General features: G+C 35.5%; 1 protein-coding gene across 1 annotated transcript in view; it reads right to left on the bottom strand.

The window, feature by feature from the left end:
* The window catches only part of ATL1 (atlastin GTPase 1), a 79600-nt gene that overhangs the window by 33119 nt on the left and 31468 nt on the right, over positions 1-15013 (bottom strand). Inside the window, exons 2-4 of the mRNA XM_022570607.3 lie at positions 7884-8131; positions 5738-5872; positions 5168-5272 (exon numbers count right to left, since the gene is read on the bottom strand). Of these exons, the coding sequence (XP_022426315.1) occupies positions 5168-5272; positions 5738-5872; positions 7884-8131 (488 nt within the window). The remainder of the gene's footprint in view (positions 1-5167; positions 5273-5737; positions 5873-7883; positions 8132-15013) is intronic.

Genomic DNA, 15013 nt, shown 5'->3' with positions numbered 1-15013 from the left:
AATAATGTACAATGATCATAAAATTTTTCCAGAAATACAGTAGCTACCTGATTTGGACACAGAACATTAAAATTATTTTATGAACCTAATTCAACAATTAGTAATAAAATAATCATTCTTACAAGCATATGAAAATAATAATAATCTAGATCTTAATAACCCATATATATAAAATTTTGTCTTGAAAAATTATGTTGGCTTCTTTACAATCAATTATTTAAGTCTATAGAAAGCTCCATCACATGGAAGTTAAGTTCTGAATATCATGCTTACGTCCTCAAACATATGCATTATTGCATCACGAACAGATCACAGCATTAAGGTGAAATTCTTTTTTTCTAAGGAGGAGGATTAATATCAGTAACTTCAAAGAAAAGTTAATGATGTTTATATGCTTATGTACTGATACAAACAGTATACTTTGTGTACTTATTTAAATAACAGACCACTTCTCAGATACTAACAAAAAATAGTCATTACAAAGGACTTAGAGTTTTCAGCAAAAATATCTAATGTCTCCAGGAAAAATATAAATAGTAAATAATAAATATTTAAAAGGCAAAATCAATCTGGTTTTAATTGACTTGTGTAAATTGCACATACTGTTGACTATGAAGAAGTTAGATATTAAGTTGGTATTTTAAAGGCTAATTAAATTAAGAAGTATATTTTTAAAAGTTAGTCTTACACCTACATTAATGAATAGATCAACCAGACAGAGAATCAATAAGGAAACACTGGACTTAAACAATACATTAGATCAGATTGACTTAATAGATATGTAAAGATCATTCCATCAAAAAGCAGCAGAATACACATACTTCACAAGTGAACATGGAACATTCCCTAGGACAGATTATATGTTAGGTCACAAAACAAATATTAATAAATTCAAAGAAGAATGAAATCATACCAAGCAGCTTCTCCAACCACAATGGTATGAGACTTGAAATCAATCACAAGGGAAAAAAACGGGGAAAAACCCACAAAAATGCTGAGATTAAACAATGTGCTACTGAATAACCAGTGGACCATCAAAGAAATCAAAGAAGAAATTTTAAAAAACATAAAGATAAATGAGAGCAGAAATACAACATACCAAAATCTATGAGATGTGGCAAAAATGCTTCTGAGAAGGAAGTTCATAGCAATATAGGCCTACCTCAAAAAAACAAGAAAAATCCTGAATAAACAATCTAACTTTACACCTAAAAAGACTAGAAAAAAGAACAAACAAAGCCCAAAGTTAGTAGAAGGAAGGAAATAATAAGGGTCAGAGCAGAAATAAATAAAATAGAGACTAAAACAAAAAATAGAAAACATCAATGAAACTAAGAGGTAGTTGAAAAAATAAAATCAACAAGTCATTAGCTAGACTAACCAAGAGAAAAAGAGAGAGGGCTCAAATAAATAAAATCAGGAATGAAAGAGGAGAAATTACTACTGATACCACAGAAATACAAAAGATCATAAGAGACCACTATGAACAGTTATATGCCAACAAATTGGACAACCTATAAGAAATGGATAAATTTCTAGAAACATGCAATCTTCCAAGACTGAATCATGAAGAAAAAAAAGTCTGAATAAACTGATTATTAATAAGGGATTGAAACAGGAGTCAAAAATCTCCCAACATGCAAAAGCCCAGGACCAGATGGCTTCATTGGCAAATTCTATAAAACATTCAAAGAAGATTTAATACCTAGCTTTCTAAAAATATTCCAAAAAACTGAAGAGGAGGAAAATCTTCCAAACACATCTTACGAAGCCAGCATTATCCTGACACCAAAACCAGAGAAGGACACCACAAAAAAGGAAACTACAGGCCAATATCCCTGATGAATATAGGTACAAAAATCCTCAACAAAATATCAGCAAACTGAATCCAACAATACATTAAAAGGGTCATACACCATAACTACATGGGATTTATTCCAGGGATGCAATGATGATTTAACATCCACAAATCATTCAACACAACACATTACACTGAGAAAATGAAGGTTAAAAATCATATGATCATCTCAATAGATGCAGAAAAAGCATCTGACAAAACTCTTCCATTTATGATAAAAACTCTCAACAAAGTGGATATATAGAGGAAATGTACCTCAACATAACAAAGGCTATATATGACAAACCCAGAGCTAACATCATACTCAAGGCAAAAGGCTGAAAGCTTTTTCTCTAAGATCAGGAACAAAACAAGGATGCCCACTCTTGCCACTGTTATTCAACATTGTGTTTGAAGTCCTAGCTACAGCAATTAGGCAAGAAAAATAAATGGCATCTAAACTGGAAAAGAAGAAGTAAAACTGTCACTGTTTGCTACTTCATGATACTATATATAGAAAACCCTGAAGACTCTAACAACAACAGAAAAACCTGTTAGAACTAATAAATGAATTCAGTAAAGTCATGGGATACAAAATCAATATACAGAAACCCGTGGCATTTCTATATACTAAAAATAAACTATCTGAAAAAGAAATTAAGAAAACAATTCCATTTACAATTGCATCAATAAGAATAAAATACCTAGGAGTAGATTTAACCAAGGAGATGAAAAACCTGTACACTGAAAACTATATGTCACTGATTAAAAAGTTAAAGACACCAAAAAATGGAAAGATATTCAGTCCTCATGTATTTAATATTGTTAAAATGTCCATACTACCCAAAGAAATCTATAGATTCAATGAAATCCCTATCAAAATGCCAAATGCATACTTTATAGAACTAGAACAAATAATTCTAACATTTGTATGGAATCAAAGAAGCCCCTGAATAGTCAAAACAATCATGAGAAAGAAGAACAAATCTGGAGGTATCACACTCCCTGATTTTAAACTTTTTTACAAAGCTATAGTAATCAAGATAGCATGGTACTGGCACAAAAAAGACACATAAATAAATGGAATGGAATTGAAAACCCAGAAATAAACCTATACATATATGGACAAGTAATCTATGATAAAGGAGCAAAGAATGTACAAAAAAGAGAAAGGACAGTCTCTTCAATAAATGATGCTGGTAAAACTGGACAGCCACAAGCAAAAGAATGAAACAAGACCACTATCTTACACCACACACAAAAATTAACTCAAAGTGGATTAAAGACTTGAATGTAAGACCTTAAACCATAAAATTCCTAGAAGAAAACACAGGTGGTAACCTCACTGGCATCTGTCTTAGTTATGCTTTTGTGGATCTGATTTGAAAGGCAAGGGAAACAAAAGTTAAAATAAACAAATGGGACTATATCAAACCGAAAAGTTTTTGCAGAGTGAAGGAAACCATCATTAAAACGTAAAGGCAACCTACTGAATGGGAGAAGATATTTGCAAATCATATATCCAATAAGGGGCTAATATCCAAAATATATAAAGAACTCATACAACTCAGCATCAAACAACCCAATTAAAAAATGGGCAGAGGATCTGAATAGACATTTTTCAAAAGAAGACATACAAATGGCCAACAGGCACAAGAAAAGATGTTCAATATCACTAATTATCAGGGAAATGCAAAACAAACCACAATGAGATACCACCTCCCACCTGTTAGAATGGCTATTATTGAAAAGATAAGAAATAATACATGTTGGAGAGGATGTGGAGAAAAGGGAACCCTCATACACTGTTGGTGGGATTGTTAATTTGTGCAGCCACCAGGGAAAACAGTATGGAGATTCTTCAAAAAGTTCAGAACAGAACTACCATATGACCCAGCAATTCCACATCTGGGTATTTACCTGAAAAGCATGAAAACAACATTCAAAAGGATATATGCACCCCTATGTTCAATGCAACATTATTTACAATAGCCAAGATATGGAAACACCTTTAGCATACAACAATGGATGAATGGATAATGAAGATGTAACACACACACACACACACACACACACACACACACACACACACCCCACACTGGAATACTACTTGGCCATAAAAAAGAAGGAAATCCAGACTTTGTGACAACATGGATGGACCTTGATGGTATTATGCTAAATGAAATAGATCATATGGATAAAGACAAATACCATGTGATTTTACTCATAAGTGGAATCTAAAAACAAAAACAAAATGAACAAATAAAATAAAAATGAACTCATAGAGATCAGATTAGTGGTTACCTGGGGAGAAGGGGGGTGAGGGCTGGGCAAAATGGATAAAGGGGGTAACTGTATAGTGACGGGTAGTAACTAGACTTGTGGTGGTGATCACTGTATACAGGTGTTGAACTATAATGCTATACACCTGAAACTTATATAATAATTTTTTTAAAAAGCTAGGTAATCATAGGTTATAATCATGACTTATTTTAAAGTCCTTTACAAAAAAATTCAGTCTTCCTTCTATCCATCCTTTCACTGTCCTAACTACACATAATGCCCTGGTTGCCAGTTCACTAGCTCCATTCTCCCCACATACTTATAATTTCAGCTTTGGCTTACTCATCCTAACCACTTTGCCTTTCCTACCTCTTAAAACTATTTTACCTTTCTTTGATGGTCTGCTTCTTGGTTACTGTCTCTTCTTGCTCTTTCCGGTGAATAGAAAATCTAAAAATTGTCTTAAAATTTTTAGGCTATGTGTTCTGTGATCATAGTAAAACCCTCAAGGACTTTCAGGACAATTTATAAAGCACACAATAACTTCAAAAACAGTACTTAAAAAAAGAGAGAGGAAAAAAGGAAAGAAAGACATTTACTTTCCTAAATGCACATTAAGATACTATAAAAAGTTGTGAACATATATAAATGTTTCTACTGGCTATATAAAACAAAATTTGCATTTATAAATCTTATTTCATTAAATGTAACTAATAATAGGTAGTCTCAGTGTATCTACATACATTATAAGATTTAATATTATTGACTTTATTGTAGGCTTGAAATAGAAAAAATTATCAATAAGACAATATAACATTTTCTGACTAAAGCAGGCAATTTGAAAACTGATCAGAAATTAGATTATAGTAATAAAACAATTCCACTCTTAAGGAAATCATAAGAACTGGTATGCTAATTGAGTCAAATAATAGATATAATTTACCATTTCTGTTGTTTGTCTCACTACCACATGTATATAGAAATACATATATTCATAATTTTTATTTAAAGAAACATCCATCAAAATGGATTTATTTTATTCCATACCTGTATTGAGCTGATCATTGTGCTAAGGGCAAATACTGTGGCTGAATCTCTCAAAGTTGACTGACTATCAAAGGTTCCCTGAGTATCCATCAATAGCACTGCAACCTATAGGCAAGTAGAGTACATTATTGATATTTTATAGAACATGCAGGGTATTAGGGTTACTACAAAGTTAACACCATAAGAACTAAAGCAAACCATTAGCAATGAATACTTAATAGGTAATTTTTCACATGTGCCATGAATGCCACTGAAAATAAAAATATTAATTACCTGCTGACTAGTATAATGATTAATTTTCACTGGTAATCCAACATAACAGAAATAGCACTGAAACAAAATATAGATGTTAGCTAGCTGATCTGCTGTTCTGTTGTCCCTATGATTTTGCCTTCTGTGATCAGTAGAAAGGGAAACTGGGAACATGAAATAGGATGCTGCCCACTTCCCTTTTAAACTTCATGTCAAGCGGTCAAAATTAGTTTTCAAAAGAGCATTTTGGAGGATCCTGAAAAGTGGTAACTGTTGGCAAGCGAAAACTCAATTTTCTTTAAGAAGTTCACACCATACCTTTTTACCGTCAGGTTTATTGATAAGGAAGATTTCACTCCATATCTGGATTCCCGTGGTCTCTCGTTCAGACCCACCTCTCCACGAAAAGCCAGTCAATGGTTCATTGTAATCTCCAACCCAATCAACTGACTCCTATAAATTAAGAAAGTCTATGATATTGAACTAGATACGTAGTACAGGTTCTTCCACTCATCCATACCAGTTTGTATCCCTCTCCAACTCTAGACAAAAGGAAACAACGTATGCACATCTATTATATTGATACAATTACTTTATTTACTCATCCAAAAAATAATTATGAAGGAGCAACCATCTGTCACATTTTATGCTACATCCTGGGGATACAAAGATATCATTCCAGATAAGCGGAAGCTCACAGCCTAACAGGGGGACAGACATGCTAACAAACCATTATGATGCACTATATGCATGCCAAAATGGGCGTGTATATTAGATATACATGGAAGCATAGGAAAAGAAACAACTAACTCTTGGTCAGTTAAGACTTCATAGGAGAAGTGATATTACAGCTAAGACTTGAAGGATGTTTAGGAACTTTCCAGGTGAGCAAACTCAGGGAGGGCATTCCAGAAACAAAGAAATAAAGGTATGAGAGAGCATATTATGTCAGGATATACACAATAATAATATACACAAATGTTTTGCTGTTGGGGGAGGAGGGAACGAACAGCAGGAGGAGAAGCACCTAGTAAAAAACAAAAAACAAATCTGTTACACTTTAATCTGAGCAAATGCTATTTAACATAAGCAACATGACAAGCGTTATTGAGTATTTCATTGTAATGTTTATCGCACAGTTAAAATTATGAATATGCCTAAAGCTATATAATCCCAAAGAATGGAAAGTATACTAATTTTGTTCACTCAATTTTCCCACCTACGTTAAGTGTGTACTAATGTTGGTATGATAGAAATAGAAAGTGGTAAGAATTTTGTTTGCTTTCAAAGCCTGGAAGTATTTTGGTTGTTCTGTTCTTGATTTGTTTGGACTGAGGCTAGAGATAGAAGATGTTAAAGTTAACATTACCAAGTTGTTCAAAAATACCCTACCTATAAAAGATCAATCCAAAATGGATAATTATGATATAAATGCATAATACAAAGTTTCTTTGGGTAGTATGTCTATTCTGCCTCAACATCCATATTGGCACCCGAATTACTAAGGGTAAAAGGGTAGAAAAAAAAATACTGGTATGCTCTCTACTCCTAACCTTCTGTTCCCCGACTGTAATCTCCTATTTATTCTTCTGCTTTTGGTTGATCCTAGGCCCCTTAAAGTCTCCTTTCTATGCCACACTACTGTCTCAAATGTTATGACACTGTTGGCTGCCTTTGGGGGTGGGTTAAGGGTGAGACTGAGTGGGAAAAGATAACAGAACTTTGTGGGATAACAGCAAGATACACTTGATAGGTTTTGGGGCTACCCAGGTATTTACATTTTCAAAAAAAAGCAAATGTACACTTCAGATTGGTGCATGTAACTATATGTAAATTTTACAACAAAAGAAGAAAACTAAATAAATACTGAAATATATAATAATGATGTATATTGAAATATTTATAGGGAAGCATACTGAAGTCAACAATTTACTTTGAAATGAACCAAAAAATAAGACGGAGCAATGGATTGAAACAGGGAAGAATAGCTGGAGACACATGTGATAAAGCAAGAATATTAATGTTAATGGTAGAATCTAGGTAGTGCATATCCAGGTGTCTAGGGTAAAATTCTTTTAACTCTGCTGCATGCATGAAAAATGTCATAATAAATGTTGGGGGGAAAATGATTATAATAAAAATTATGACAAAAGTTATTTGACATTTTAAACACTATTTAACATGTAAAGTTTATAACCATATCACTGTACTTGTCTATTTTCAAAAGAGCTTAAAAAATAAGTTACGTTCTAAGGGAAATGTAGCAAAGTGGCTTCAGACAAAAGTGGCCTATATAGTTTGGTGCCGACAGCACCAAAGTTGGAATGGTTACACGATAGCATTTTTAAACTAGTTCATCTTTAGGGAACATAATAATGGAAATATTGGACACTACTACTAAATAAAAACACAAAGTCATAAAAGCACAGAAATCAGAAAACTTTTCAAAGCACCTCTTCCCTACCTGCTTATACATGTATCTCAACATGAAGTCCATCAGGAATGATTTTCCTTTTCTAAATGCTCCAGCAACAGATACAGCAACGACCTCCTTGTCCCTGATAGCCTCTGAGAGAAGGATCCGATTTAGTGCAGTTTCATCTAATTCAAAGGAATGGTCATCTCTGACAATGAGGACTTGGACTGGTCCTGCCTTTTTCACTGGCTCTTCCTCTTCAGAGCTCCATTCATACCCCTTTTCTGAAAAGCCGCCTATTGAATAAAATAAGAATTTATTCAGCAAATTATCTCAAAACACAGGAAATGTATATGTACCTCTCAACATTCAAACCTCTGAAACAGGAGCACAGTGGAATTAGAAATGTTCATTTTATTGACATATATTGATGTCATTTACACCATATCTCCGACTTACATCTGGTCTTTCTGATCAAGTGGCCAAATCAAACAGAATTTTATTTTTAAGAAAGCTCTAAATCAGTGCAGAGATCTCTGTTTGCTGAGTAAGAAAAAAAAAAAATCAAAGCAAAGGACTCTACTTTTGGAGAAGAATAAAATAGCCTTAGTTTACACTTAATCCCTTAGAAATAAGTTTAGTTATTCACATGAAAGATCCTTGCAACACTTTTTAAAGCTGAACATGCATATGCGGAAATACACAGAGGGACTCAAAATCACATATTCTTGAAACTGGAATAAATCTCTAAAGCACCCAGTTCAGCTCCATCCAATGCATGCAACCCATCTACAAAATCCTAGACTCTTAATTGTCTAAAATTATATCTTGTAGCAATGGAAGTTACAGATAATTAAATTGGGTAGGGCCAGATTACAGAAGACCTTCAAATCTATGGAAAAGAGGTCTGGATATAATTCAATTAAAAAAAAATAAGAAGCTTTTTGAAAGTTACTTTGTGTGGAGAGCTTATACAAAAGGTTTGTGACTCTGGGAAATTACTAAATCTCTCAGTTCCTCCATCTGTAAAACAGAAGCTATTAATAGTACCTATTTAACAGGGTTGTTGAAAAGATTAAGGGAGGTACTATATGTAAGTGTTGAGAGCAGTGCTTGGCACACAGCAAGCTCATAAAGGTTAGCTATTATCATCATCATCACCACCCCTACCTTGCGATTATAAACTGAACTAAGTATTTCCAGAAGCTTCTGCCTATTTTCTATAAATTTATATGTGTTTGTGTGTGCATGTATGTGTATGTTCACATGTGTGTGTTTTCAGAGTTTTCTATTTAATTGTCAGGAATACTGTTTTTGACAGAGGTCCTCTTTTAGAGATCATCCCTAATATACAAGAATTTTAGAACGCTAGACCTTGGCATTTGCAGTATGTTACAAAACAACTTCAATGTGTCAAGTGACACATTCTTATATCCATAGCCTTCTCAATGTAACTTTGTAATGTCCTCCCACTTTGACTCCGGGGTCAGTCATGTAATTTTTTTTAGCAGACGTGACACAGCAGAGACTTGAAAAAGCACTTGTGTGTTTCCATTTTGCTCTTTTGTCTCTGCCATTCATCATGAGAATATTCCCAGACTAGTCTGCTGCAGGATGAGAGACACTTGGAGCAGAGGCAAACTGCCCAGGTCCAGCCAAGGCCCACAGCAAGCCAACCCCCAGCCACATGAGGGAGCCCAGTCAAGATCAACAGATTTGCCTAACAACCATTTCAACATGTGACCAATAAATACTATTGTTCTATGCCCCTGAGGTTTTGTGACTATTTATTATGCAACATAACAGGCAATAAATAACTGATACGCCCTACAACCCCTTCCTCTAGAAAGGCAGTATAGTGTAGTGGTTAAAAACACAGGCTCTGGAACCAGACTGCTGAGATTCCAATCAAGACTTCCCCATTTCTTAGCTGAGTAACCTTAGATAAGTTGTTTAACTGCTTTGTGTCTACCTCATAAAGTTGCTGTGAATTAATATATGCATGTAACACACTTAGAACACTGGCTGGTATATGTATTGGTATATGCTATTAGCATTATTACAGATTTACGAAACTAAAGCCAAATATGTAACTGACTTTGCCCAAGGGAAATAAATGCAATTTCTATATCAGGCAACCTACCATGGATGCCTTCTTGTGTTATTTATTTATTGCTTTCAATATTGCAGCAAGGTATTTATTATTATCTGTATTTTTGACACATGAGGAAGAACTAACTGGATTAAGTAGCTTTCCCAAGATCACACCCACTAGAGTTCACATAGTAACTGTCAATTTCGGTTTAGATCCCAGGTAATTAAACTTTAATCTCAGAACTTTCCACTATAATATTCTGCCTCTTTAGTGGAAATCAAATAACTTTTGGACAACACATAAATGGGCTCATTTGCTTTCTATCAAAAGAACAGAAAGTCAAAACATACATCAATTAATTCCTCAGATCAGATATATGACCTAGCCTCAAATCAACCCTTAATAATATAATATTAATTTTGAAATAAACTGGGCTCTTAAATAACCTTTCATCCAAATTTTTGAAAACATACTTAAATAGACATTCTTCATTATGTCTGTCTGATAAGAAGTCTCATAACTAGAGAAAAACAAGGCAGTTATATTTCTCAGCATAATTTTAAATGAGTTTTCAGATCATATTGATGTATGTATACACATATATCACATTGATAACTACATATATTGCTGTTCATCTATAAGATAATACCATTGAAATATTACAAATCTAACACATAATTTAGTTTTTCATTAGTGGAGATAGACATACACCATTACTTTCTGAGCAACAGTATGAAGCATCTGGAGACAACAAAACCACTGCGTTAGCCATGAATCAGAGTTGTTCTCTCTGCAAAGTTAAGAAAAATTGATTTTACATCCAACAGACAATAGCTTCTATATTGCCATATCACAGATGCTGGAGTCAGAGAGTCTTTGTTTAAATCCCAGCTTCACAACTTACACATATAAGAAGTTGTGTAAGTTATTTCACCTCCCAATGACTCACCATCTTCCATATGAAAAATGAGATTAAGAATGGTACCTACGGGACTTCCCTGGTGGTGCAGTGGTTGAGAATCTGCCGGCCAATGCAGGGGACACGGGTTTGATCCCCTGGTCCAGGAAGATCTCACATGCTGCAGAGCTACTAGGCCTCTGTGCCACAACTACCGAGCCTGTGCTCTGAAGCCTGCGAGCCACACCTACTGAAGCCCGCGCATCTAGAGCTCATGCTTCGCAACAAGAGAAGCCACTGAAATGAGAAGCCCGTGCACTGCAACGAAGAGTAGCTCCCGCTCACCGCAACTAGAGAAAGCCTGCGCACAGCAATGAAGACCCAATGCAGCCATAAATAAATAAATAAAAGAATGGTATCTACATCCAAGGCTTTCTGATGATTAAATGAAGTAATATTTATTAAATGAAGACCAAAAAGCTTGATAAATATTACGTGCCTAATAATGGTGACCACCTAATATTGCCATTATTTATTACCTATTCATATTTTATTCCAGCATTACTTACCCATCTAATTTCAGCCTCAGTAAAAGGTCCTTTCTGAGGGCAACAACACACATTCTTTGATGAACCCCCTTACCTATGGTGTAGTTTTAATCCGCATATACAACTGATGTGAATCAGGAAGGCTGGCTAGACATAATATTTTGGATAGAAAAACATCTTCAGAGCTGAAAACTAGATCACAACTTTCTACAGACTGAAATAATTCTCTAAGATTGCTTGTAGCTAACTACATATATGCAAGAGGTACTCTGAATGGAATTTCTGGGTTGTAATTTTTTTCAAATATTCAACTTCACAACGTGTTCAGAAATTTTTTCTAAGTGGCTGTAGCAAATTCTCACTCCCCACCCACTCCCAGCAGTTTATTAGACAGTCTATTGATTCACATTCTTTCCAACACTCGGTTTTGCCTGACTTTAAAATTTTTGTCCATTGGATAGGTATAAAATAAGTAAGTGGGGCTTCCCTCGTGGTACAGTGGTTGAGAGTCCGCCTGCCGATACAGGGGACATGGGTTCGTGCCCCAGTCCGGGAAGATCCCACATGCCGTGGAGTGGCTGGGCCCGTGAGCCACGTCCGCTGAGCCTGCGCGTCCGGAGCCTGTGCTCCGCAATGGGAGAGGCCACAACAGTGAGAGGCCCGAGTACCGCAAAAAAAAATAATAAAAATAAGTAAGTGGTCTCTTACTATAGTCCTGATGTACATTTCTCTAAATGCTAATGAAGTGAGGACGTGCCTTTTGTTCATTTTTTTCTATTAGATTGTCTTTTTCTTAATGATTTATAGTGGTTCTTTATATATTTTGAATGCTAGACCTTTGTTAGTTATGTGTATAGCAAAAATCCTCTGGTTTAGAGCTTGTCGTTTCACTTTCCTTAAGCTGTTACTGATGAACAGCAATTATTAATTTTGACATAATAGATTTTATTATTTTATCATTAGCACTTTGTATGTCATGTTTAAGAAATTATTCCTTACAAAAGCATAAAAGACATTCATATATATTGTTCTAGTTTTTAAGTTGTGCTTTTGATATTTAAGTTCTTAATCAACCAGGAGCTGCTAAGGGTATAAGAGGTGAGATAGAATTCCAACTTGATTTTTTCAATATGAGTAACAAAATTTTCAGATTTCTATTTAACGAAGACTCTAGTGGTCTGCCATGTCATAGTTAAGAGTTACACACACACACACATACACACACACACACACACACACGGACCCAGAAAGAGACAGGGAGACAGAGAAAGAGAGACTTTGTTTCTGACCTCGCAATTTTTTTTTCTTTTTTTTAACATATTTTTTTAAAACATATTTATTGGAGTATAACGGCTTTACAATGGTGTGTTAGTTACTGCTATATAAAGTGAATCACCTATACATATACATATATACCCATATCTCCTCCCTCTTGCGTCTCCCTCCCACACTCCCTATTCTACCCCTCTAAGTGGTCACAAAGCACCAAGCTGATCTCCCTGTGCTATGCAGCTGCTTCCCACTAGCTATCTATTTCACATTTGGTAGTGTATATATGTCCATGCCACTCTCTCACTTCGTCCCAGCATACCCTTCCCCCTCCCCGTGGACTCAAGTCCATTCTCTATGTCTGTGTCTTTATTCCTATCCTGCCCATAGGTTCTTCAGAAGCATTTTTTTTTAGATTACATATTTATGTGTTACCATATGGTATTTGTTTTTCTCTTTCTGAATTACTTCACTCTGTATGACAGACTCTATGTCCATCCACCTCACTACAAAAAAATTTTGTTTCTTTTTATGGGTGAGTAATATTCCATTGTATATATGTGCCATATCTTCTTTATCCACTCATGTGTCGATGGACACTTAAGTTGCTTCCATGTCCTGGCTATTGTAAATTGAGCTGCAATGAACAATGTGGTACATGACTCTTTTTGAATTATGGTTTTCTCAGGGTATACGCCCAGTAGTGGGATTACAGGGTCAAATCGTAGTTCTATTTTTACTTTTTTTAAGGAACCTCCATACTGTTCTCCATAGTGGCTGTATCAATTTACATTCCCACCAACAGTGCCAGAGGGTTCCCTTTTCTCCACACCCTCTCCAGCATTTACTGTTTGTAGATTCTTTGATGGTGGCCATTCTGACTGGTGTGAGGTGATACCTCATTGCAGTTTTGATTTGCATTTCTCTAATGATAAGTGATATTGAGCATCCTTTCATGTGTTTGTTGGCAATCTGTATATCTTCTTTGGAGAAATGTCTATTTAGCTCTCCTGCCCATTTTTGGATTGGGTTGTTTGTTTTTTTGATATTGAGCTGCATGAGCTGCTTGTAAATTTTGGAGATTAATCCTTTGTCAGTTGCTTCATTTGCAAACATTTTCTCCCACTCTGAGGGTTGTCTTTTGGTCTTGTTTATGGTTTCCTTTGCTGTGCAAAAGCTTTGAAGTTTCATTAGGTCCCATTTGTTTATTTTTGTTTTTATTTCCATTTCTCTAGGAGATGGGTCAAAAAGGATCTTGCTGTGATTTATGTCATAGAGTGTTCTGCCTATGTTTTCCTCTAAGAGTTTTATAGTGTCTGGTCTTACACTTAGGTCTTTAAGCCATTTTCAGTTTATTTTTGTGTACGGTGTTAGGGAGTGTTCTAATTTCATTCTTTTACATGTAGCTGTCCGGTTTTCCCAGCCCCACTTTTTGAAGAGGCTGTCTTCTCCATTGTATATTCTTGCCTCCTTTATCAAATATAAGGTGACCCTATGTGCATGGGTTTAGCTCTGGGCCTTCTATCCTGTTCCATTGATCTTTCTTTCTGTTTTTGTGCCAGTACCATACTGTCTTGATTACTGTAGCTTTGTAATATAGTCTGAAGTCCAGGCACCAGACTCCTCCAGCACTGTTTTTCTTTCTCAAGATTGCTTTGGCTATTCGGGGTGTTTTGTGTTTCCATACAAATTGTGAAATTTTTTGTTCTAGTTCTGTGGGAAATGACATTGGTAGTTTGAAAGGGATTGCAATGAATCTGTAGATTGCTTTGGGTAGTATAGTCATTTTCACAATGTTGATTCTTCCAATCCAAGCACATGGGATATACCTCCATCTGTTTGTATCATCTTTAATTTCTTTCATCAGTGTCTTACAGTTTTCTGCATATAGGTCCTTTGTCTCCTTAGGTAGGTTTATTCCTAGGTATTTTATTCTTTTTGTTGCAGTGGTAAATGGGAGTGTTTCCTTAATTTCTCTTTCAGTTTTTTCATCATTAGTGTATAGGAATGCAAGAGATTTCTGTACATTTTTTTTTTTTTTTTTTTGCGGTACGTGGGCCTCTCACTGCTGTGGCCTCTCCCGTTGCGGAGCACAGGCTCCGGACGTGCAGGCTCAGCGGCCATGGCTCACGGGCCCAGCCGCTCTGCGGCATGTGGGATCTTCCTGGACCAGGGCATGAACCCGTGTCCCCTGCATCGGCAGGCAGACTCTCAACCACTGCACCACCAGGGAAGCCCTGTTGGAAGATTTTTAATCACAGTTTCAATTTCAGTGCTTGTGGTTGGTCTGTTTATATTTTCTATTTCTTCCTGGTTCAGTCTCGGAAGGCTGTGCTTTTCTAAGAATTTGTCCATTTCTTCCACTTTA

This window comes from Delphinapterus leucas, chromosome 2 (assembly GCF_059928025.1).
Source record: "Delphinapterus leucas isolate spDelLeu-1000000601 "Yukka" chromosome 2, BTC_Dleu_Yukka2, whole genome shotgun sequence".
NCBI lineage: Eukaryota > Metazoa > Chordata > Mammalia > Artiodactyla > Monodontidae > Delphinapterus > Delphinapterus leucas.
The sequence above is the reverse complement of the archived record's forward strand: the minus strand, read 5'-3'. Positions and strand labels throughout refer to the sequence as shown.